The 23,213-nt window shown below is 43.4% G+C and overlaps 1 protein-coding gene across 4 annotated transcripts in view; it reads left to right on the forward strand.

Annotated features, from left to right (window-relative positions):
* Positions 1-23,213, forward strand: part of RNF130 (ring finger protein 130) — an 88,116-nt gene that overhangs the window by 55,694 nt on the left and 9,209 nt on the right. The window contains exons 6-9 of one of the 4 annotated variants that reach the window (XM_030572412.1): positions 15,408-15,504; positions 16,545-16,749; positions 18,931-19,024; positions 20,971-21,222. In XM_030572412.1, the coding sequence (XP_030428272.1) occupies positions 15,408-15,504; positions 16,545-16,749; positions 18,931-19,024; positions 20,971-21,022 (448 nt within the window). In that variant the 3' untranslated portion in view covers positions 21,023-21,222. Of the gene's footprint in view, positions 1-15,407; positions 15,505-16,544; positions 16,750-18,930; positions 19,025-20,970; positions 21,223-21,278; positions 21,461-23,213 lie in introns of those variants that run through there. The other 3 variants (XM_030572413.1, XM_030572415.1, XM_030572414.1) reach the window with 3 other exon arrangements.

Here is a 23,213-nt window from a genome sequence, read left to right on the forward strand (position 1 = left end):
ATGACTAATATAAACAATATAGTATTACTTGTGCATATTGTAGTTAAAGCCATGGTCTCCTACACAACCACCTCCGTGCTCCAGGAGCTGAAATGTTTTCAATACTCAGAGCCTGTAAACATGGCTGTTGGAATTTTGCGCTAAGAGGACATAAGAGCCTCCATTTCTACCCAACCTCCCTCAACACAGAGTGACATCATTTTTAGACTTGTGAGCATTTATTTAACATTTTTCTATTGTATTATCTTATTATATAAGTTTTAAAAACAAGCAATGAAACAAATGCATCAAAAAGACACTAACAAAAGACAAATCTCTTAAATAACTTTTCCACTCTGATTCCTCTTCACTTTTACATCACAGCATTGAGGCAAGGAAAAAGAAGGGAGACCAGAGTGGGGATAGGGTGATGAGGAAGTAGCGAGTTGTTGGTGTAATGAGTGGTGTGGAAAAAAAGGAAGGAGAAGCTAAGGAGATGGCTTTAGAAGTGAGGAGAGAGGAGTTTGGGGAAATCAGATTGGAAAAGAAAATGAGAAAGGAAGACGGGAATTGAAAATAAGTCAGGAAGAGGGGAAGGAGGGAGACACCAGAGGCAGGGAAAGAGTGAACAGAGGGAGAGAGGGAACAGATACTGAGAAACAGAGCAAAAAGAGAGGAAGGAAAGGAAGAACAAAAGCAACACAGCAAATTTTTAAAATATATTATTATAAGGTTGAATGCCAAACAGATATAGTAAAATACAGCATACATCCGACGAACTGGGTATTCACCCACGAAAGCTCATGCTCCAATATGTCTGTTAGTCTATAAGGTGCCACAGGACTCTTTGCTGCTAAAATAAAGTACGTACACATTTTGGGCCAGCTTCTTAATTTTCCTTTGCGCTAGGTGATGCCAATGATAGAACAAGAAGCAATGGGCTTAAACTGCAGCAAGGGAGATTTAGGTTGGACATTGGGAAAAAGTTCCTAACTGTCAGGGTAGTTAAACACTGGAATAGATTGCCTAGGGAAGTTGTGGAATCTCCATCTCTGGAGATATTTAAGAGTAGGTTAGATAAATGTCTATTAGGGATGGTCTAGACAGTATTTGGTCCTGCCATGAGGGCAGGAGACCGGACTCGATGACCTCTCAAGGTCCCTTCCAGTCCTGGAGTCTATGAGTCTATGAGGTACAGGAATGGAGAGGGTGACAAAGATGACTAGCCATATCTGTGCCTGCCTTATTCTGGTGCTACTATAAATTGAGATGGTTTGTACCAACCATCTATGGACTGTTATGCTGGAGCAACATAATTTGGAGTATACTGCATTCCACCCAAGCTCCCTTTACTAGGGAATGGTAGGGAACCATTACACCAGCCAAAGAATCTCCCTATAATGAGGCTATTTTGTGGGGGATGTTTAGGCCTACTTCCTCTTTCTGGAATGGCATAAAGGGTATGTCTATACAGCCTGTGGCAGAAAGCCTCCCAGCCCAAGTCAACAGTACAATCCTTTGAAGTTACAGATCAGCCTGGAGCCCAGGGCTTCAAAGCCTGAACTCTAGCCCAAACAGCAGCTTCAAATGCTGTCCATACAGCTATTTTTAGAGTGCTAACCAGAGCCCCACTAGCCTGAATCTGTCAACCAAGGCTGTGAGGCTTGCTGCCCCTCAAAGAGATCACATTGTACAGTAGAATCCAGTCACTGTTTACATACCCACATGCAGAGGCTGACTTGCTCAGGCATTCTACAGAAAACAAAACTAATTAAAAGTCACTTGCTTGAAATTCTGCCAGCATTGGGGCGTCCTTTGCTGCCACAGAGCTGACTTCTGTGCCTCCTTTCCTGCAGCACCCTGCACAGTAGGAGGAACGGGACTGGAGCACACTGCACCCAGTTATCCCCTGCTGGTATAAGGTTTCTAGGAGACCATAGTAAGCTAATGTGAGTTAGAGCAGCTCCCTCAGAACTACTCAGGTTTGCCCCCTTTGGAATGCTCCGTATTGGACTAATTCACATGTATTTTGGGGGGAGGAAAAGGTCTCTAGTGTGGATACAAGGATTTCCTCTTTCAAGCTCAACTTTATAAATTACTCATACTTGTGCATTATCGTCTTATTAGTTTGTATCTGCTGTTCAACCCCTGGAAATACAGAAAAACCTGGACAGATCAAGAGCCCCCATATCAAGGCCAGTAGGATATTTAGGAGTGGGAGAAATAGCAGGCAAAAATATGTTGATTAAAATTAAAATTTCGGGGGGGGGGGGAGTTGTAAATTTTGGAAAACATTTACAAGGTTTCCCAGAGTTCAAGAGGTTTAAGAACCAATAGCAAAGAAGGAAAATATCAGAAAAGTTATTAGGTTTTAAATGCACAGAAACACCTGATCAGACTGCTAATATCCCTTTAAAATAATCTCATAATATTTACTAGGTACACACTGGAATCCATATCATTCAGTGCCTGATTTGATCTGAGTGGTTTTATAGCACTGAGCTCTGATTAGCTGATAACAGCATATTAAAGCTGTTTTCATACTTATGTGGAGTCTTGATGTCTGCTGTTTCACAAAATATTAGATTGTTGTAAATGCATGTCCCACTCTAAAATCTAGACTGTGGAGTTTTAAAAAGAAATACGAGTGACTAAAAGCATTAAAATGTGTAACACAACACAGTAACATAATTATATAGACCATGGGATTGCAAGCTAACTTCTGCCTCAGAGGACAGCTGAATAATCTTTTCTGTGCTCTCATGAGTGATACAAATAAAAAGTTAATAACTACTGACAGCAGAAATAAGGAAATAGGGAGTGGAGGGGAGTTTTTTATGTAGTTGCTCAGGAAGGATGAGCAGAGTACCTATCCCATTTTTCACACTTATGTTTGTCCCACATTCATTGCCTTAATAAAGATTCTAGAATGAAGGAAGGACATCAGCAAGCTGGTTAATGGAGATTCTTACATTTTCTTGATTAAACAATCCAGCATATTCAGCAGTACATTTGTAGCTTGATTAATACAGTTCTCTGTGCCAGATAGCCATGCCGTGCCATGCCATGCCATGTCAAACCAGCCCATGAATGCAGGAGAGTATAGTTCTGATGTCAAAAGTGGCTGTAAAAATATGATCATAGAAGATTAGGGTTGGAAGAGACCTCAGGAGATCAACTAGTTCAACCCCCTGCTCTAAGCAGGACCAACACCAACTAAATTATCCCAGCCAGGGCTTTGTCAAGCCGGGCCTTAAAAACCTCTAAGGATGATGTGATGCAGTAGGGAGCGGAGCAGATTGACCTGGGAATGTCATCTGGTTTTGCTGGGACTGTCTGCACTCTGGATGGGATAGCAGGGGATGATTTTACTTGAGTTACCCGAGCTTGTAACCGGAGCCAGGACGGGGTTGGTGCCAGGTGACACCTTTGCCCGGGAAACTGGACAAAGGGAGGGGAGGAGCTGGGGAAAGGGAGAGAGAGATGGGTAGAGGGGTTTTTTTTCTTTCAGTTTTGTGCTGGGTGGTGAAATGCAGGGAATCCCAAAGCTGGGGTCTAAGCTCCTTAACCCCCCCCCCCCCCCAAGAAAGATTTGACTGAGGGGTCCTGGTTGTACCTACTGTTAGGTAATAAAGCAAGTCCTCACTCACCTCTCCAACACCCGAGGTTGTGCGGAGTTGGAATATGGGCCCACAATTCTGTCAGAGACCAGACACAAATGCGTTGATCAACGGGCACACACTACCCCAAAAGCTTTAGAATAAGTGTGGCCCCTTTATTAGGGGTGGGCATCAATATTTATACACAGAAGTAAACAAAGTGATTAACAAAAGATAATGGTCATGCATAATCAATCAAGATTTTACAGGAAGAGCAAGTTTAACAAGTAAATGCATAGAGATAAGGCTAATGGCTACTTGAGGAAGGGGGTGTCATGAGTAGTTTGCAGGTCAGTGCTTTGTTCAAAAAAGGTTCAGAAAGGATTATGCAGAGACGGCCAGTCTGGGTGTTTTTTGGCTCCAAAGTTCACCAAAAGTTTAGACCCAACATTCCTCCATTTGTAGCTTTGAGATAACTATTAATCAAAAAGCTACACCCTATTTCAAGATCTCAAGGGCCGCTTGGCAATTTCAGCCTGGGCCAATTCGAAGAGAGTAAGGCTTTTAGCTGAAGTGGGAAAAGAATAAACTGACTTACATGAGTTTATGAGGGAGGGGACACACTGAATACAGCAACACAGTATTATAAGGACTACCATGGCCCCAACAACACCCACCAAGAGGTTTTTAACCCACCCAAATCCGGGCAGCCAATTCCATAAGGCTCCCCACCAATCATAAGGTGGCTGGCCAGAGGAGTAGTTTTTAGCCATTTCCCTTAGGTGTTTGGTACGTTGAAAAGTGTCAGAGTAGGTGTCATTTACAAAAACACAACATTCTTCATTTATGAGGGCGCAAGTTCCTCCCTGGGCTGCTAACATCATATCTAAAGCCATTCTGTTTTGCAAAGCCAACTGGCGCAGCTGGGACATTTCCCCGGCCTGGTTCTCAAATAGGGTTGCAGTTTCATTGGTCAAAGATTCTAATAGTCCCTGTAGACGGATGATAGCACCCTTCAAGCTAGTGTGACCAGCCCACCGCTGCCAGGACAAACCATCACGGAGATTAATATCTCTGTCAGTTTCACGGATGTTACGAACGTGGGGAAAATGAGGGGGGGTGAGGGAGATCCGAGAAGGCGGTGCTAGCCATGCCAAATAACATGACCCTGCCCAATCAGGGGAGAGGAAATAATAAGCCTTGGGCCCGCACACCCAGTATGTTCCATATAATGCGTTTTGGGTATTCCATTTCTCAAAGTAGGAGGTAACCCACCGCCCGTTGTACCACTGTTCCCCTGGTAACGCAGAGGGGTCGTTGTGTGAACTGCAGAGGCACAATTTGGTAGTGTTGTCCTCAAAGGGCAGTGTAGTACTGCTTGAGCAGTTGTAGAAGGCAATTGTGTATCCTTTAACAATTAGTTGGACACCCTCGAGCTCTGAGCAGGGCTTTTTAAAAACTGACTCTGAAAACCTGCCCCTCCATGAAAAAGTTGAAAAGGTTGGATCGGGGTGAGGGATCCACATATGGGATAAGTGGGATGCGCAAGGCTTGAAGCCAAGATTTTTACTAAAGGCGGTGCCATTAAAATATATGTTGCATTTACTTGTTCCCACAAAAGTTGACCCTTTTTCTTTAACAAAACACAGTGATCCTGTTTGATTGGTTACCCTGAGATATTTGTTAATTGGCACTTCTGTTTTGTCCCATGTAAGATTGGGTTGGACTGGATCTTTTATTCTAGTCGGTGGCATCCAAGTCATATTAGCAGTGGTTAGGGGAATGGGTGTGAAGGGGAGTCCCTGTGCTGCATTTACTGGAAATTGAGTACATACCCAGCAATCACTTCTATTTCCTAAAATACGAGTTTTAACCTCATGGGAATATCTAATAAAAGCATTATCTTCATAAGCAGAAAATAAACTGAAAAAGCATAAAAAACATACAGTTGTCAGAATAAAGGGTCCTCTCATTTTTTTCGAGTTAATTTAAGTCTAATGTCTGAGAGAGGTAAGCTGGTCCACTGGTCGAAGGCAGTGTCCTCAGTGGTGACAAGAGCTGCTGGTCCGTCACTGTGGTCCACTACGGCTGGCTTGACGTGGGAGTGGTGGATCCAAGATTTGCGTCCTTCCAGGAACACTGCAGTCTGGGTTGTCAAAAGAACCTGGTGGGGTCCAGTAAACCTTGGCTGGAGGGTGTCGTCACGAACGAACTTTTTGGCCCAGACGAAGTCCCCTGGTTGGAACGGGTGGATTTGTTCCTCCAGCGGCACGGTCTGGGAAAACTGCGAGGCTTTCCAAAGGGTACAGAGGCGAGCCTGTAGGGAGAGAAACTGACACGCAGTCATATGATCCCCTCCCAATAGTGAAACATCAGCACGTGGTAGCGCCCCGCCTTTGAAAGGGGGGTGTCCATAGAGCAGTTCAAAGGGGGATAATCCCAATGCGCGGGTTGGGCGAGTACGAAGGTGAAACAGGACCAAGGGAAGTACCTGAGGCCACTTTAATCCTGTTTCCTGACAGTATTTAGCCAATGTAAACTTAAGTTCCCTATTCATACGCTCAACTTTCCCGCTAGACTGGGGGTGGTAGGGTGTATGAAAGGAGTGTGAAATGCCCAGTCCTTGTTCTAAATGGCCAAGGACATGACCAGTAAAGTGAGGTCCGCGATCTGAGTCGAGCACAAGAGGGATGCCAAAACGGGGTACAATATTTCTAAGGAGAATCTTCGCCACTGTGGCAGCAGTACAATTAGCAGTAGGAAAAGCTTCGACCCAGGAAGTCAGAGGGCAAACCAAAACAAGGAGGTGCTTTTTTCCAAAAGCCTTTGGCATATCTGCAAAATCAATTTGAAGATGTTGAAATGGAGCAGCAGGCGGAGGTCTTCCACCCTTAATTTTGTTAAGAGGTGGAGCAGGTCCATTACGCTGACATGTGCTGCATGCTTTCACTATTGATAGGCAATAGGGTTGAATGCCTGGAGCATACCAAAAGCGAGCGATAGTGTCCACGAGGGCGTGCGTGCCGTAGTGACCCCCTTTATCATGGTGCCAGCGAACTGCCACAGGGTATGTGGAGCGAGGGAGGCAGGCTCGGCCATCTGGCATAAGCCAGGTCCCTTTGACCAGAGTGGCCCCGAGGCTTTCCCATGATTTTAGTTCAGCAGCGGGTACTGGTACGGGGTGCGGTGGAGTAAAGGAGGAGGTTGCAATAGCCAATGTGGGCATGGCTAAAGGTAAGGTGGCAGCCTTCTTGGCGGAGGCGTCAGCCAGGGCATTCCCACGGGTAACGGGGCTGCTATCTTTAGTATGGGCCCGGCAGTGAACTACAGCCAGGACGGAGGGTTTTTGGAGGGCGTCCAAAAGCTTGTGGATGAGGGGGAGGTGCTGAATGGGTTTACCGGCAGCTGTCTGGAAACCTCGAAACTTCCAGAGGTGGATATGACAATGCACAACTCCAAAAGCATATTTGCTATCAGTAAAAATGGTAACGGTCTTACCAGCGGCCAACTGGCAAGCTCGGGCCAGGGCATAGAGTTCAGCGGCTTGGGCTCCCCAGTTGCCTGGCAGTGAGGCGGCCTCTTGAATGTCCCATTCAGAGGTGACAGCATAACCAGTGAAACGCTTGCCATCAACATAGAAGGAGCTTCCGTCCGAGAAGAGGATGCAATCGGGGTTGTCCAGTGGCACGTCAAACAGGTTGTCTCTTATCTGTAAGATGCTGGAAACTACTTCCACACAGTCGTGCTGGTCCTGGGGGACTGGCAGGTCAGGAAGCAAGGTAGCTGGATTAAGGGGTCCACACCTTTCAAAAATTAGGTTAGTGTCTTCTAAGAGTTCGGCCTCTAGCTGTTGCTGACGATGGGCCGAAAAGACTTGGGTTGTGCCCCTACGCAGAAGGGCTGACAAGGCATGAGAGGTCCAAACCGTGGTAAAATGACCCAGGGTTAGGCTCTTTGCCTTTGTGATCAGCAGGGCAGCTGCTGCCAGAGTCCGGGTGCAGGATGGGGTTCCCTGAGCGACAGGGTCGATTTGCTGAGAGTAAAAAGCAAGCGGGAAATGGTGGGGGCCCGCTCAGCTGGGTAAGGACACCACTAGCAATTCCGCCCCTCTCGTGGACAAAAAGGTGAAAGGGTTTGCTGTAATTGGGGGGGCGGAGAGACATGGAGGAGGCCACACTGTCCTTGAGTAACTGAAAGGCTTGAATAGTGTCCGGGGACCACTGCAAAGGGTCAGGAGCAAGGTTAGCAGTGAGTCGGTGGAGCGGTTTGCTTAACTCCCCGCAGGACGGCAACCAGGGGCGACAGAAGCCAATTAATCCTAAGAAACCTCGAAGTTGTTTCTTGGTGTTCGGTAGAGGGCAGTTTTGAATAGTCTTTATGCGGGCTGGGTCCATCTGTCTTCCTTCTGGGGTTAACAGGAAGCCCAGATATCGGACCTTCTGTGAGACCCACTGAATCTTTTTAGGGTCTACCTTGTGGCCTCTGGTGTGTAGGTATAATAAAAGTGCCTTACCATCGATGCGGAGGGCAGCTTCTTCGCGATTACCTAATAGGATGTCATCTACGTATAGGACCAATGTGGATCCCTGCGGACTGGTGAAACCTTCCAAGTCGTGGCGGAGGCACTGGCTGAAAATCGTGGGGCTGTCTCTGTAGCCTTGAGGAAGTCGTTGCCAGACATAACTTTGTCCCTCCCAGGTGAAACCAAAGAGATACTGAGAGTCTGGGTGCACAGGAATGCTGAAAAAAGCTGATTTTAAGTCAATAACAGTGAACCACTCAGCATCCCAGGGGATTTGGCTGATGATAGTAGCTGGGTCAGGAACTACTGCATGAAGAGGGACCACATACTGATTAACAACTCGTAGATCCTGTACAAAGCGCCAACGAACAGGGTCTCCGTCCTTTTTAGGAGGCTTTTTGACAGGCAGTATAGGGGTGTTACAGGGAGTGCGCTGAGGGCGGACTAGCTTTTGTGCAATGAATCCCTCAATAATGGGGCGGATGCCCTCCCGGGCTTCCAGCGACAGGGGGTATTGAGGGACTGACGGGGGGGTTAAGGAAGGCTTTACCTGAATCCTTACGGGCTCTGCCGAAAGGAGCAGGCCAACATCAGTGTCAGAAATTCCCCAGAGGGTTGAAGGCAAGTCAGTGAGGTCAGGGGAGAGAGAGGGGGGTGTTTCCCAATTACCCTGAGTAGGGGCCGAATCTCCTAACACTGTCATCAATAATCCTACCCCTTCAGGAGTGCAGGTTAAAGTAGCCTCAAGCTTACAGAGTAAATCCCGGCCCATCAAAGGGATCGGACAAGCTGGGGAAAAAAGAAAACGGTGAGAAAAACATTTATCAGCATAAATAACATTCAAAGGCAAAGTGAGTCCCAGAGACTGTGGGTTGCCCTCCACCCCAGTCGCAGTTTTAACCTCAGAGGATAGCCAGGGAGAGGGGGCATGATTTAAAAGAGAGAAAGTAGCCCCAGTATCAATGAGGAAAGAGACAGGCAGTCCCTGGACTGAAAGGGTTAAACGAGGCTCTTCGCTGGGAGGAGAGAAAGTGAGAAAGGAGCCGGCTAAAGACATTAAGGAAATAAGACCATCACATTGTTTGCCTTCGCCCCCGGGGTACCGTCATTGAGGAGGCTGAGTTTGCTGCGGCTGCTGCTGTTTTCCATAGTTGATCCAGGCCTGGGGGATGGGCTGAGCTGGTGGTGCAGGGGTGTATTCCTCACTTGTGTAAGCATCTGCGGATGCAGCCAGACCTTCTGGGCGTCCCCAGGGGCATTCACGTTTAAAGTGACCAGGCTGTCCGCACTGAAAACAATTTCCTGATGGCTGGGGTCGCCAGGACCCTCTTCCCCGGGCACCCTGGAATCCCCTGCCACGGCCACGGCCTTTGCCTCGAACACCACCGTGAAAAGCTAAAGCCATCAGCTTATATTCTTCCTTTTTCTCTTTCTTTTTACTACTTTCCCTTTCTTTCTCCCAGGCAAAATCAGCTACTTCCAACACTGAAGTGACTGACTCACCTCCCCAACCAGGGCGAAACTTTAAGAAGTAATCCCTTACAGGGGGCACCGACTGATTCACAAAAAATGAAATAAGAGTAGGGTGGTCTGCTTCTCTCTCAGGATCCATCTGAGTGAACATTCGGGCCCCCTCCAATAGCCTCGACCAGAACTTTCTGGGCGGCTCATCAGATTCCTGCCGAATCTGCATGAACTTAGCCTGATTAGGCGAGCGGCGAGCCATTTCCTTGAGTCTCTCTAACAATCGCTCTCTATCTGTTCGCAGCTGAGTCAGCCTTAGCTGAGTCCAGTCTAGGGGATTCCAGCCAGCGGCCAGATCCCGCCTATCCATCCAAGTAACATTAGCTGCATTGCTATCTCCCCATGTCCTTTCTGCCATCCACAATCTACTACGTTCTTCTCCAGTCAAAACTCTACTTAACAACTGATCCACATCCGTATAAGTAGGATTATAACTTAAAAACAATCTTTCTAGAAGTTCTATGATCTTTCGGGGATTTTCCCCAAAAGACCCTGACAACTGTCCCCACTCTTTCAAATCCCATTCTAGCCATCCTTTATATTCCACAATACTAGCATGTTGCAATCGTCCATCATTGCTCATATAAGGTTGATCGTGCACCTGTAAAGGCATCTCTATAACCATACTTTTATTATTCGCAAGAGATTTGACAGAGACATCCTCTAGGCTATCCTCAGGGGGGGGGCATGCACCCTGCTGTACCTGCTTGGACCTAAGCCTAGTAACTACTCCTCCCGAGGTTGGCCCCTCCAATTCCTCCTCATCCTTCTGCACAAATTCCAATCTGGGATCCTGCAGATTCCCCTCTGCTACAAGGAGAGAGTTCCCCTGCGGAGGAATAGGGGCAGGTGCAGAGGGGACCAGCTGACGAGTCAAAACACGCCGTGGTCTACACCCTTCATCGAAATAACCTGGAGGGGGTTCACTCTCGGGAGAGTACCTGACTGCCATAATTTTTAAAGATTTCCACAGCTCTGCTGCTGTGTCCCAACAAAACCAGTAACATAACTGTCCCGGATGGTCTTTTTCGATCTGGCTCTTTACTCCTCTTAAGGCAGCCTGCTCGAAAGAGCCATACGAAGGCCACCTCATCTCCGAGTCGGCCAATACCGCGGTATACCCAGTCCAATTCCTTACACATAGTGTGTACAACTTCTTCCTAGACATTCCTGTCTGTACTGGGAGTTTCCCTTCATTCCATAACTTATTTACAATCCCCAACGGACTCTCAAGAGGCACGCTAGTCCCTTGACCCATGGTGTCTGACAGGAGCCCTCCAACTGGCGTTTACCCTGCTGTCCAATACACGACCCCTCAATATTGAATTGGCTAGGAGAAATCTCCTGTGGCGCCTTGCCAATTCATATATGAGTGGTCTGACCACTGGACAGAGGTACCGCACCAGAAGGAATCCCGGACGAGCCCCCAAATTGTTAGGTAATAAAGCAAGTCCTCACTCACCTCTCCAACACCCGAGGTTGTGCGGAGTTGGAATATGGGCCCACAATTCTGTCAGAGACCAGACACAAATGCGTTGATCAACGGGCACACACTACCCCAAAAGCTTTAGAATAAGTGTGGCCCCTTTATTAGGGGTGGGCATCAATATTTATACACAGAAGTAAACAAAGTGATTAACAAAAGATAATGGTCATGCATAATCAATCAAGATTTTACAGGAAGAGCAAGTTTAACAAGTAAATGCATAGAGATAAAGGCTAATGGCTACTTGAGGAAGGGGGTGTCATGAGTAGTTTGCAGGTCAGTGCTTTGTTCAAAAAAGGTTCAGAAAGGATTATGCAGAGACGGCCAGTCTGGGTGTTTTTTGGCTCCAAAGTTCACCAAAAGTTTAGACCCAACACTACAAGTTCTGCTTGGGACTGTGTTCCTGTTGTCTAATAAACCTTCTGTTTTACTGGCTGGCTGAGAGTCACGGTGAATCGCAGGAAGAGGGGTGCAGGGCCCTGATTTCCCCCACTCCGTGACGGATGGAGATTCCACCACCTCACTAGGTAACCCATTCCAGTGCTTCACCAACCTCCTAGTGAAATAGTGTTTCCTAATATCCAGCCGAGACCTCCCCCACTGCAACTTGAGACCATTGCTCCTTGTTCTGTCATCTGCCACCACTGAGAACAGCCAGCTCCATCCTCTTTGGAACCCCCCTTCAGATAGTTGAAGGCTGCTATCAAACCCCCCCCCCACCACTCTTCTCTTGTGCAGACTAAACAAGCCCGGTTCCCTCAGCCTCTCCTCTTAAGTCATGTGCCCAGCCCCTAATCATTTCTGTTGCCCTCCACTGGACTCTCCAATTTGTCCACATCCTTTCTGTAGTAACGGGACCAAAACTGGATGCAATACTCCATATGTGGCCTCACCAGTGCTGAATAGAAGGGAATAATTGCTTCCCTCTATCTGCTGGCAATGCTCCGACTAATGCAGCCCAATATGCCACTAGCCATCTTGGCAACAAGGGCACACTGCTGACTCATATCCAGCTTCTCATCCACTGTAATCCCCAGGTCCTTTTCTGCAGAATTGCTGCCTAGCCAGTCGGTCCCGAGCCTTTAGCAGTGGATGGGATTCTTCTGTCCTAAGTGAAGGACTCTGCACTTGCCCTTGTTGAACCTCACCAGATTTCTTTTGGCCCAATCCTTCAATTTGTCTAGTCACTCTGGATCCTATCCCTACCCTCCAGCGTATCTACCTCTCCCCCCAGCTTACTGGAGTTCCATATTTCTCTTCATTTTTAAATGGCTTCCATTCCAGTGGTGTATAAAATTATGTTGTTGTTTCTTTAGGGTGGCAATTTATTGCTTTTCGTCTCTTAAATTTCTTTTTAAAACTCTAATCTGGCTTTTAGAGTGAGACACTTTCACAATCTAATATTTTGGAAAATTGCAGATATCAGATGTACTCCTATTGCCAATAAAATTATTTTTTCCTAACTGCCACCTGTGCAAACTCAACCTTGATTATTAATGTCAAGCTGAAATCTTTCCTTGTGCATCATCACCAGTAGTAAAGGTTCTGCAGACCAGAGTAGACTCTTAATTACACCTGTACATCCCCACTCACCTTAGTTGGTTTGAACAAGTACTACTGATTAAACATAATTACATTGATGCACTTGAGTATTGCCACCAGCTTAATACCAGTGGACATAAAATTTTTATTGTACATGCACTGCTTTCCATTTTTACTAACAAACCTTTTCAGGAGCTGTTCTCCAGGAAGTCAACCTGGAGACTTAGTAACTTCCTGGCAACGTTTCCTCTGTTCTGCTTTTAATGTCTCATATGGTAGAGAAGGAAGAATGAGCAGTATTACTTTGATTTTTAGAACTCAGGGACACGTGCCATGCTCAGCATCTCAGGGGGCACAGAATAGAAGGCAGAAGTAAAGGCAGCTATACAGTGTCACTGCATTTCCCTGATTCTGAGCTGCTCTGATGGCCAGCTGTGGGTTGCTCGGTAGCCTGGAATAGATGGTGCACTTTACATTCTCTCAGATATGTCAGAACAAAGCTGTTTCTCAGCTAGCTATACCCACCTAGCCACACAGCCTACATCAAGAGGAGTTTTTCTTCTCATGTAGGACCATCACCTTCCTGAACGATGTTAGCTACATCAGTGGAGGATCTATTCCATCAACATAGCTGCATCTACATTGGAGATTTTGTTGGCATAACTGTTGGTTGAGGTGTGTGGTTTTTTTCACCCCTGACTGACGTAGTTTATGCCAATACAACTTTTCAGTGTAGACTAAGTATATTAGTGCATGGCTGTGTTGTATTAAGATAGATAATCTACTGATACCATTACCTTCCCTGACTACTCATTGTCAAAAATGTTCTACAGGTAAAGTGGCCTTTCTTGACCTGTCAGTCATCTTCCTTTCCTGAGTGTGGTGTTACTATCCTTGTATAGTCCTTTACTGTTGTTAAGTTTATATCAAAATCAGTGTTAATTACCTCTATATTAATCAATCTGTCTGAAAGCATGTCTTTGCATGCCACATGGGTGGCGATACAAATCTCTTGTCTAATTCAAATTAACATGCTGTGCAAGTAGAAGCTCATTGTGCTTTCTCATCTTGAGATTTGTTTTTACGATATAAGATGATTAACCTGTTTTTCCAGTTCTCACAAGGTGTGTATGATAGGGTAAAGCTTCTAAATGTTTCTCCTCCCTTTGACATATCTTTGCCAATTATAAAAGCCTGCAAAGAATTAATCCATAATAGGTTTGGTTTGCTTTTAATTGTAATATGGCAATTGATTTTTAGTTCAAACTTGACTTCTAATGGGACTGTGCTCTTGCCACTTAATTGAGAATAAGTCCTGGATGGAGCTTAGTGACATGGAAGGAGGAGGAGGAAAGCAGCTGCTGCAGAGAGGTGCTGCTGCTGCTCAGGGTTGTATTTCAGAGACCCAGCTGTATTTAGGGGAGTCTCTCCCCTATCCCAAGAATCCAGCATGGAGAAGCCACAAAGTGTCCCAGCAGCTACAACTGCATGGGGAGGGAGACAGCCAATGTAGTTCAACCAGGAAAGGGAAGACACTGATGCTGCTGCAAGTTGTCATCTTCTGAACCTGCAAGAGAAAGCTCCCTCAAGGTGTCAGTGTCAGCAGGTTGGCCAGTGCCCACACAAGCCATTTAAACTGATGGAAAGTAGAGAGGTGGCAGCTATCCCTCTTGACGAGCACAGAAGCAGTAAAAAGACTAGCCCTCTGCTTGGGAGAGGCAGCAGCAAAATCACCAAAGCTGATTACAGCACTATTATGTCAAGGTAGAGGAGATGGACACTCTCATTCCAGCTTCCACCATTATTAGTTATTCTCTGTTGTAATGTTTCTGGCCCTGTTTTGACTACTTAATAACCCAGCTAGCATATTTAACCAATTTTAATGGGGCAGGTCCCTATTTGAGATCGAGCCAGTGCCTAAATGCTGTTGCAAAGGTACTTTTATAAATTGTTATACATATCTCCTTTTAAAATGTTTAAAATTAAGGATTATCATCTGACACAGATACAGGACCTTAACTAGCACCATGTACTAAAAGAAAACATACATGTAAATTTTACCCTGCAGTTTGTACTGTGGTTACATCCAGAAGAACCGAACTTAATATGCAGAAAATAATCCTGCAATGATCCAATTGTGGGATTAGGATCTTCATTTGTATACCTGATATTTAGCTAAATGATGTATTACCAGTAATAAAAAATATATAAGTATTGCAAAAATCTGAAGTATACTTAAAAGGCATCACAGGTTATTTATTGCTACAGGTGGGTGTGTAAAGTTATTAGCACTGTTATTTGGTGGAATGCCTACATAGTCAGTATGTCACAGTTTTACATCCATTAAAGACAAAGTTGTGGATCTATATAGATTCTGTAATTCACATTATAAACTGATCCTGTTACTGAGGCTTCAGCAGGTGCCAAGGGTCTGCGTGTGCAGGCCCAAGTGCAGAGTCAGGGCTTTAAATCTTGTTTTTCCTAAGTGAATCATAATTAACTGATAGCAAAGGAAAGCAGAACTTTAGATTTCCTTGGTCCAGACAGCACAGAACACTAAGAAGGATGAATTCTGCAGTTAGGTCCATGATGTTATTTTCTTTGTCTCTTTTAGTTTGTGTTGCAAGCTTCTAAATTGTTTTATTGAAAGTTTCATTTCTGAAATCTCATCTGAGTGTGAGACTGTTCATGCTGTATACTGTGAAACTCTCTGTGCAGGTTTATAAATTGTGTGCGCCCGTGTATTCTTTTTTAGGCACGTTTTCCACAAAGCCTGTGTGGATCCTTGGCTTAGTGAACACTGTACCTGTCCTATGTGTAAACTGAACATTTTGAAGGCTCTGGGAATTGTAGTAAGTTGCATATTTGTGACCTTTATTACATAACTGATACGACAGTTCAAGTAACTTCTTCACACAAAGTATCTCATAATAAGAAATCCATCACAGCAGGCATGGTGGGTTGGCAAGAGCATATTGCCCAGCCATGTTGGAGCCCTTCTTCATGTGGTTTGAGTGTGACCTCTGATCTGTGTCTTTTCAGCCATAGGACCTCAAATGCATATAGAGAGGTTGAGTGCTCAGAGAATCCATTCTGCAAATACCAGCTGCTAGCTGATTAACAAAGAGACATTAGAGGATGGTCTCAAAGGAGATATTTGTCCCATTTTCCTGTCTGGGGAGAAATTCTGAGTGCACGGTGATTCTCAGACAGATTATGTCCTCCATATGAAGGGGAATGAAAAGCTTATGCCACATCTATAGTAACCATCAGGCCAAGCACAGCAAGGGAGAAATCAGGCCCACATTCCTAGCTGTGTCAAACTGCACAAACTTTCTAGAAATAACAGCAGATAACATACTGTGGGCAAGCTACTTTTGTAATTAACATACCTGAGTTGGTAAAGGAGGAATCAATGTAATTTGACATGCCTTGTCTAATACCTCTCACTATTGATGTAGAGTACAAAGAAATCAGCTTTTATGGCCCATGGTAACAAATTTCTTTACTGTTGTGTATAGGACACCAACATATTCAATTCCCTCTCCTGAATCATAATGATATTTTCTGATCTATGTACAGAAGGGTTTTTAGCCTTGTTGTTGTAGCCTTATTGGTCCCAGGATATTAGAGAGACAAGGTAGGTGAGGTAAGTCATAAGCTTTTGAGCCACACACAGTGACCTAAAGAGCCAAACATTTATTTTCACCAACAGAAGTTAGTTAAATAAGATATTACCTCACCCACCCTGTCTCTCTGATAGAGATAGTTTTGTACATATTCAGTGTCTTTTATTTAAAAAAAAAAAAAAAAACTTAAGCAAGGGAGACTTTTGCAGGTTGTCTGTGTATAGAATAATTAACATTTTAATATGGAAACAATGTTTTTCCAGCCAAGTGTGCCATGTACAGATAACGTAGCCTTTGATATGGAAAGGCTCACCAGAGGCCAGCCAGCCAATAGACGATCGGCACTTGGTGACTTTGCCAATGACAACTCACTCAGCCTGGAGCCCCTACGCACTTCTGGGATGTCACAGCTTCCACAGGACGGGGAAATAACTCCAAGGACAGGGGAGATCAACATTGCCGTAACAAGTAAGCATTATTTGTTTTTTATTATAGTTTCATGGTTTCCCTGTTGTGTGGTGTCTGTTTTGCTGTGATTCTGCACAGCAGGGCAACAGTGAAAGCTTTCCCTATAGAGATAAAGGTGACTTCTCTCAATGTAAGAAACTTACATGTTTTTTATTGAAACTGATAACTTCAGGGACTGTTGCAAATACTTCCTTTATTAATGGTAAATTCATTTAGAACTGCATACAATTATTAGGTGAACTTCAAGAAGAAAATTAATTTGGTAACCAATGTGGGAAGCATGGTTGGCAAAAAGGCACCTACTATTTTTACACAGCAAAAATATACTGCAAGACTATTATTTAACTGATTAGTAGTTACTAAGTTGGTTATAGGTATTATCATGGTTACTTAGACGCTTTCTCAATTAGTGTATTGCATTTGGAACCCCAAGGCCCAGGAGCAGAGATCTAAGGGATTAGCCCTAGTATTTGTCATGTCTGCCTTTATAACATACAATTTTTGTGTTTGATGTGAAGGTCTTGGAACCCAGCGTAATCTGGATGTTTTGTGGTGGTATGATATTGTAGGACAGTGTTAGCAAACTATTTGCAAGGCTCTCTTCAAAGGAAAAACGGGAGGAAATTCCACTGAGTAGATTCCACCTGGGGTTTCTGGTGTATAAAGAGAGACCCTGAGAATACAGTATGCATAGCATTGCATCATTTTCTTAATGTTTTAGGGTAATGATTTGATGTATGGATAAGTGTTTGTTTCCCACTGCATTACAGAACTCAAATCCATGCTGGAAGCAGTCGATTTTCTCATACTTTCTTCATTCATATCTATTCACTCAATCTCATAAACTCAAGGGATACTGCTTGTATTCTTACCTATGTTAATAGGCAGAGTTACTAAAAAAAAAGCTTCTAAATACAGTGCATTATGGAACATTTCTTACGATGCCACAACAAAGCAAACTTGTGATAGAAAACTTTCCTTTTTCCACTTTTCCCACTTTCCTCCAAATTTACCAATATCCATTAGTGTGCTAGCCTGAGAAAGGCAAATCCAAACTTCAAATCTAGTTCGTTCACAAAACCAAGTCATCACTTTGTCCAGCATCTGTCATTACTAATCCACCCCTTGTTTAGCTCTCCCAAACACAGACTAAACCTGGTAACAATTTTTAAAGTTCAAAGTGTTCCCGTCCAGGAGAGAGAAGTTTGCAGTTAAACCAGGCTAACTGCTCAACTTCCTTGAAGGCAGGTGTGTTGACTGTCTATTCCATCTTTGAAAGGCAGGTACTACAACAGGGAACACCATGGTAAAGAAAAGAGAAATATAAGCACAAGTTCATACTGATAGTGGTTATAAAATAAAGTTTCTTTAAAAAAGCTTTTCAGGTTTTAACTTTCTGTATAACACACGTCTCTGGCACACTCAAGTAAAGCCTAAAATACATCTCAGTAAACCAGAATATTTGTAATTAAACCTATTTGCAAATGCAGAACTTCTCAGGAGAAGAGAGAGCATATTGTCTGTTTAATAATGCCTTTGATATTGAATGCCTTTTTAAAAAGATCATAGCAAAATATTTCTTATTTTAAAGCATTTGTACATTTTTATAATTAATTGAAACTGAAATCTGTTTCTTTTCCAAATATCACATCCTTCCGTTATGTGGAAAAATTGTTAGAGTTGTGGCTTAGTGCCAGTTGCCAAGCACAAACTTTGTTTAAATAAAAATAGCACTAAAGTATTTGCTTTTAAAAAATAATTTAATTTTTTTATAAATATTTGTCTATATACACATGTATATGAAGTCACATTTTGGGCTACAAACCAACCCTGACAATATCCATATTAACCAGGAGGAGAAGAGAGCCTTCATTTACATTTTTCCTTGACTTGCATTTCACTTTACTTTGTTAAATGCTCCTTCTTTATTGCTAACCCTGGGGCTCAGCCAGGAGATATTGTTGTGCCAGGCTTCTTTTCCACACCTTCTCTCCACTTCTTCTTTGCTAGCCTTCTCCAACCAGTAACTCTGTGGCTAACTTCCTTCTGCTTTACTTCCTGGTGCCAGTCATGGCTTAGAACCCTGTCGCCTTCTGCCAGAGGCGTTTGAGGGAAATGTTCACATCGATTTGACATAAGCCTTCTCCCACGAGTGATTTCCTCCCTTTCCTTTATCAACAGAAGAATGGTTTATTATTGCCAGTTTTGGCCTCCTCAGCGCCCTCACACTCTGCTACATGATCATCAAAGCTACAGCTAGCTTGAATGCTGATGAGTAAGTAAATATTTAGATATGCGTCTATATATTTGTTTTTGGTGCTTGTGTCACAGGCAACACTGTGAAGAAGTGGTAGGAGGGGAAGAATGGGAGAAATGAGGAGGTTTTTTCAAAGTGTGAGTGCCTTCTCTGTGTAAAAGTCTTTACTAGAAATTGTTAATGCACATGTAGCTAGATTTGCCTAAAATAACTCCCCACAAAGGGGAAGTGCAAAAGAAAGAGTGGGGTATCATAGAGCCTGGTTAGACCCTGCAGTTTTTGAATTAGCATTTAATCAACTGATACATTTAAATAGTAAGATTATACCTTTAGTCCACCAGGCCGGACTCTGCCTGTTGGGGACCAGTAGTTGTTACCATCTGGTGGCTTTCTGGCAGCTTCAGTCTGTTTATTTCTCAGATTTCACCTCAGAAAGCACATTTTCACTGTTGGAACTCCTTTTCCCAGAGGAGGAAGGATATGAATGTTACATCACTAGAGGAGCTCCTTTCAGAGCAGTAATGGGAAGCTTGCACTGCTGCTTCTTGCTTTGTAGCTATCAAATTGCAGCTAGTTATCAGGGAGTTGGCAAAATTAGAGATGGTGACCTCCATACTTAAGACAGTCAGCGGCTGTGAAAAATAGCCAGAGGAACTGGCTAGGGAGTGAAGTTGTTAGGAGTTGTGTACATGTGCCTGTGAAAAGCAATTTCTACATTTCTTGGCACTGCCACATGCATTAGGAAGAGGCTAGAGAAAACTCAGTCAATGTACACTCAGAAGCAGAACTAGTTAAATTTCTGGCATTTCCCCTTCAGTTCCTCATCTTGTCTTCCTGTTGATGCTCTGTTGGTTGCGGTTCTTTCTTTTAGTAAGCAGCAGGAAGTATTGCGTTAAATTTCACACCAACTCTGCATCCAGCTACTGCATTCAGGGAATTTCTTCAGGAAAGTATTTAAGTGACACTGGCAAGGACTGCATCATTGTCATGTGAACTATCAGCAACAGTGGTAGAACTGAAAGCTTAGTCAGTATATTAAAAACACTATTTTTTTTAAAAGAAAGTGAAATAGACTAGTGAAAATGGAAAGAGTACAGAAAGAGAAGTGGTAAAAATTTGCCCCTTTCTCTCTTCACGGAACTTCAGTACCTGCTGCAGCCTCCCAACCTCCATTGCTTCCCCATTGGATTTCACTGGAGTCTAAGCAACCTCTGACTCTGCTGCTAAGTTAGGCTACCTGGTTTAGGCCTGCCCCCTGTGTATGCATTCAACTATTTTTTGATTGATTGCTTCACTGCTGCCTAATGTGCAAAGTATGTCAGGCAAAAAGTTTTCTCTTATGTTGGTCAATGTGCCAGATACGTCATGACTGTGTTGTGATTTCCATGAAATGCCACACTAGTATAGATGCAAGAAAGGAGGAAAAGCAGAAAAGCTTTTTACTTCCCAGTTCTCCCTATAAAAATGAATGTTGACAGTGTCCATGCAATCAGTGAACAGTAATTAAACATGAAGGTAGGGATTTCATTTTCCTTTTGGAAGATGAAACAAGCAGGAAGGAGAAGTAGTAGTAAACCAAGCAAGTGGAAGATGCTAAGCATTTTGTGATGGAATTCTCGGAGAGCATTTCTCAGTCAGTGAAACCCTTCCAGGGAACATTCTCTGCTGCTTGCTTCCTCTTTTGTCTCCCCCACTGTTCAAACAGATTGATTTAAGGCATTAGTTGCTGTGTTCCTGTGCATATACAAAAGATAAACAGCTCCAGACAACTATGACCATTTTTATGATAATAAGAAGGGAATAACGATAAGGGGCACTTCATTAAATGGCTGTTTTCACTTGGCCTTAAAACATCTCATGATATTCCCAGGCTGGGGGGAGACTTCCAGGAACTGGTCTGACTTCACAACTGCCTTGTCTGTTAATTATTTAGATAATAAGCAAATTTTGCTCTATATCACCAGAAATAACCTGAGACTGGCCTCCCAAAAGCAACTGCACAACCACATTGCATAGTCCAGAGGCTCCTGGCATTGGGCAGTAATTTCCCAGTGGTTTAGAAGCAAGACTCAAACCTACGGCAGTGTTGTGAGGAATTCTAGTAACAGATATTCTTCGCTCATTATAGTAAGCAATGATGTGGGAAACACAGACCGCATTCACCATTTTTAGCCCTGTATAATTTTCTCACTGACTTTTGACAGTTTTTAGTTAAACATTCAGTATTAACTTTAACTAATATAAATATTTTGTCCTCTTTCTTACCCCACAGAGCAGAATGGTATTGAAGAAACACTCTCTGACAGATTTGCCTTGGAGAGACACCTATTTTTTTGCATCATTTCTTGATCATGCAGCATACGCAGTTATATTTAGTACATTTATTTTTCATTAAAGTTTGCTAATGCCAAAGCTTTGTATTAAGAAAAAAAGAAGAAATAAACTTTAATTATGAAAAAATTTTCTGTAGTTGAATTTTATTTTCCATGAACCTTCTGCATTGAGTACTCTCTATCTCTAGTGTTTTGTGTGTGAGATATTATTGCACTGTGTTTATTGTCTAACCTCCTGTCACAAATGGCTTCATCTTTGCTAGATTTTTATGCTTCTCTTTTTACTCTGGGACAGAAATAAGCATGACACCCACCACTTGCATAGTGATTAATGACAGCATTCCTGGAAACTGCACTTTGTTATAGTTAGTCACATAACTGGTCCCAATGTTTGTAAATATCAGACTTTCTTCTTGACCTTTTTACACAGACGTTTTGAACTAAAATATTCTTTTGTGTTTCCTTGGGACACATTACCTGTGATCTCTTGTCTTCAGTCCAGTCCCCACAGAAAGTTTGCAGTTCTGTTTTCCTTCTTCATAATGCATTGGAAGATTAATCTTCCTTGTCATTCCCCCACCACCTCTTCCTACCTAATGCTGCATGAAGAGGTGGTTTTTCCCTCCTCTTTCTGTTGCTGACTCTCCTCACAGATCAGTGAGCTTACTGAATAATGGTGCTGGTTAATGTCACCTCATAGGTGATTATGCAAGATGGAAAGATTGATAATGATCTTTACTGTAATATGGTAACTCTGATTGTGTCCTTTCCTGCCATTCTTAGCTGGGGATTTTCATTTTCACACAGGCTTATTTATCCAACTAGACAGTAAGAAATAACCTAACATTCACTTCAAAAATGCATACAGTCTTTGGTATTGTCTGTACAGCTGCTGAGCTCTGATTCCCAGCCAAAGGCTAATGTCTGAGTTAATGAGATTGGATGGTGAAGTGGGCAGATCAGTTGAAGAGGGGGAAAAAAAGTTATAAGCTGATCAGAGTTAAAATCTGTTGTGGGTTTTCTCTGGTATCAAGATTTAACAGACATCCAAAATCTAACATTATAATTAAAATATACCAGTTATTTCCAGCTATCAAAGAGAACCATTTTATTAAACTATGATAGGATTTAGATTTTCAAATGTACTTGGAGTAGGGAATTTTTTTTAGGTATAGGCACTTTTGGAATTCAGGAAGGCAGCCAAAATCTGCATTAAAATACTTACTTAATTTGTAGCTGTCAAGGAGCCTTCAGCTGAGAAGGCAGCTTTTAGAAATGAAATGTATGTATGATAGTTTCAATAATGTTAATAGGGTTTTTTTAAGTGTCTTTGTGAAATTTTGTAAAAACATGAATGCAGTCAATGAAGAGAGCAGTGAATCTGTTTTGAAAAATCTGGGAAATCTTGTTGGATGGATTTGTGGAGGAAAAAACTCCTACTTGTGCTCCAGGATTGGCTCATTTTAGAATCAATGTTGTTGCCAAGATGGATGAATGATGTGCAGTATGATGTAAAGCACAGACTACACAGTAAGGGGATTACATTTTTCACCAACTTCCTAAAAGCATAAGGCAATTGAAATGGCTTTAAATCAAATAACACCTATACCTGCTGGGATCATGGTCTTAAACCTCTTTTCAAAGATACTGTGGAGAGCTACGTGGGGAAAACCTGTGTGGCTCTAGAAAGCAGATTCTTCTTTGAGTGCTTGTTCACATCAATTCCAATCAGGTATGCGCGTGCCGCATGCACCATCGTCGGAAACTTTTTCCCTTAGCAGCTCCCGTTGGGTTGGCTGGGGAGCCCCCTGGAGTTTCACCTTCATGGCACTCAGTGTATGACCCTGCTGACCCAACCCTTCCCCCCCTTCAAT

This window comes from Gopherus evgoodei, chromosome 8 (assembly GCF_007399415.2).
Source record: "Gopherus evgoodei ecotype Sinaloan lineage chromosome 8, rGopEvg1_v1.p, whole genome shotgun sequence".
Lineage (NCBI taxonomy): Eukaryota > Metazoa > Chordata > Testudines > Testudinidae > Gopherus > Gopherus evgoodei.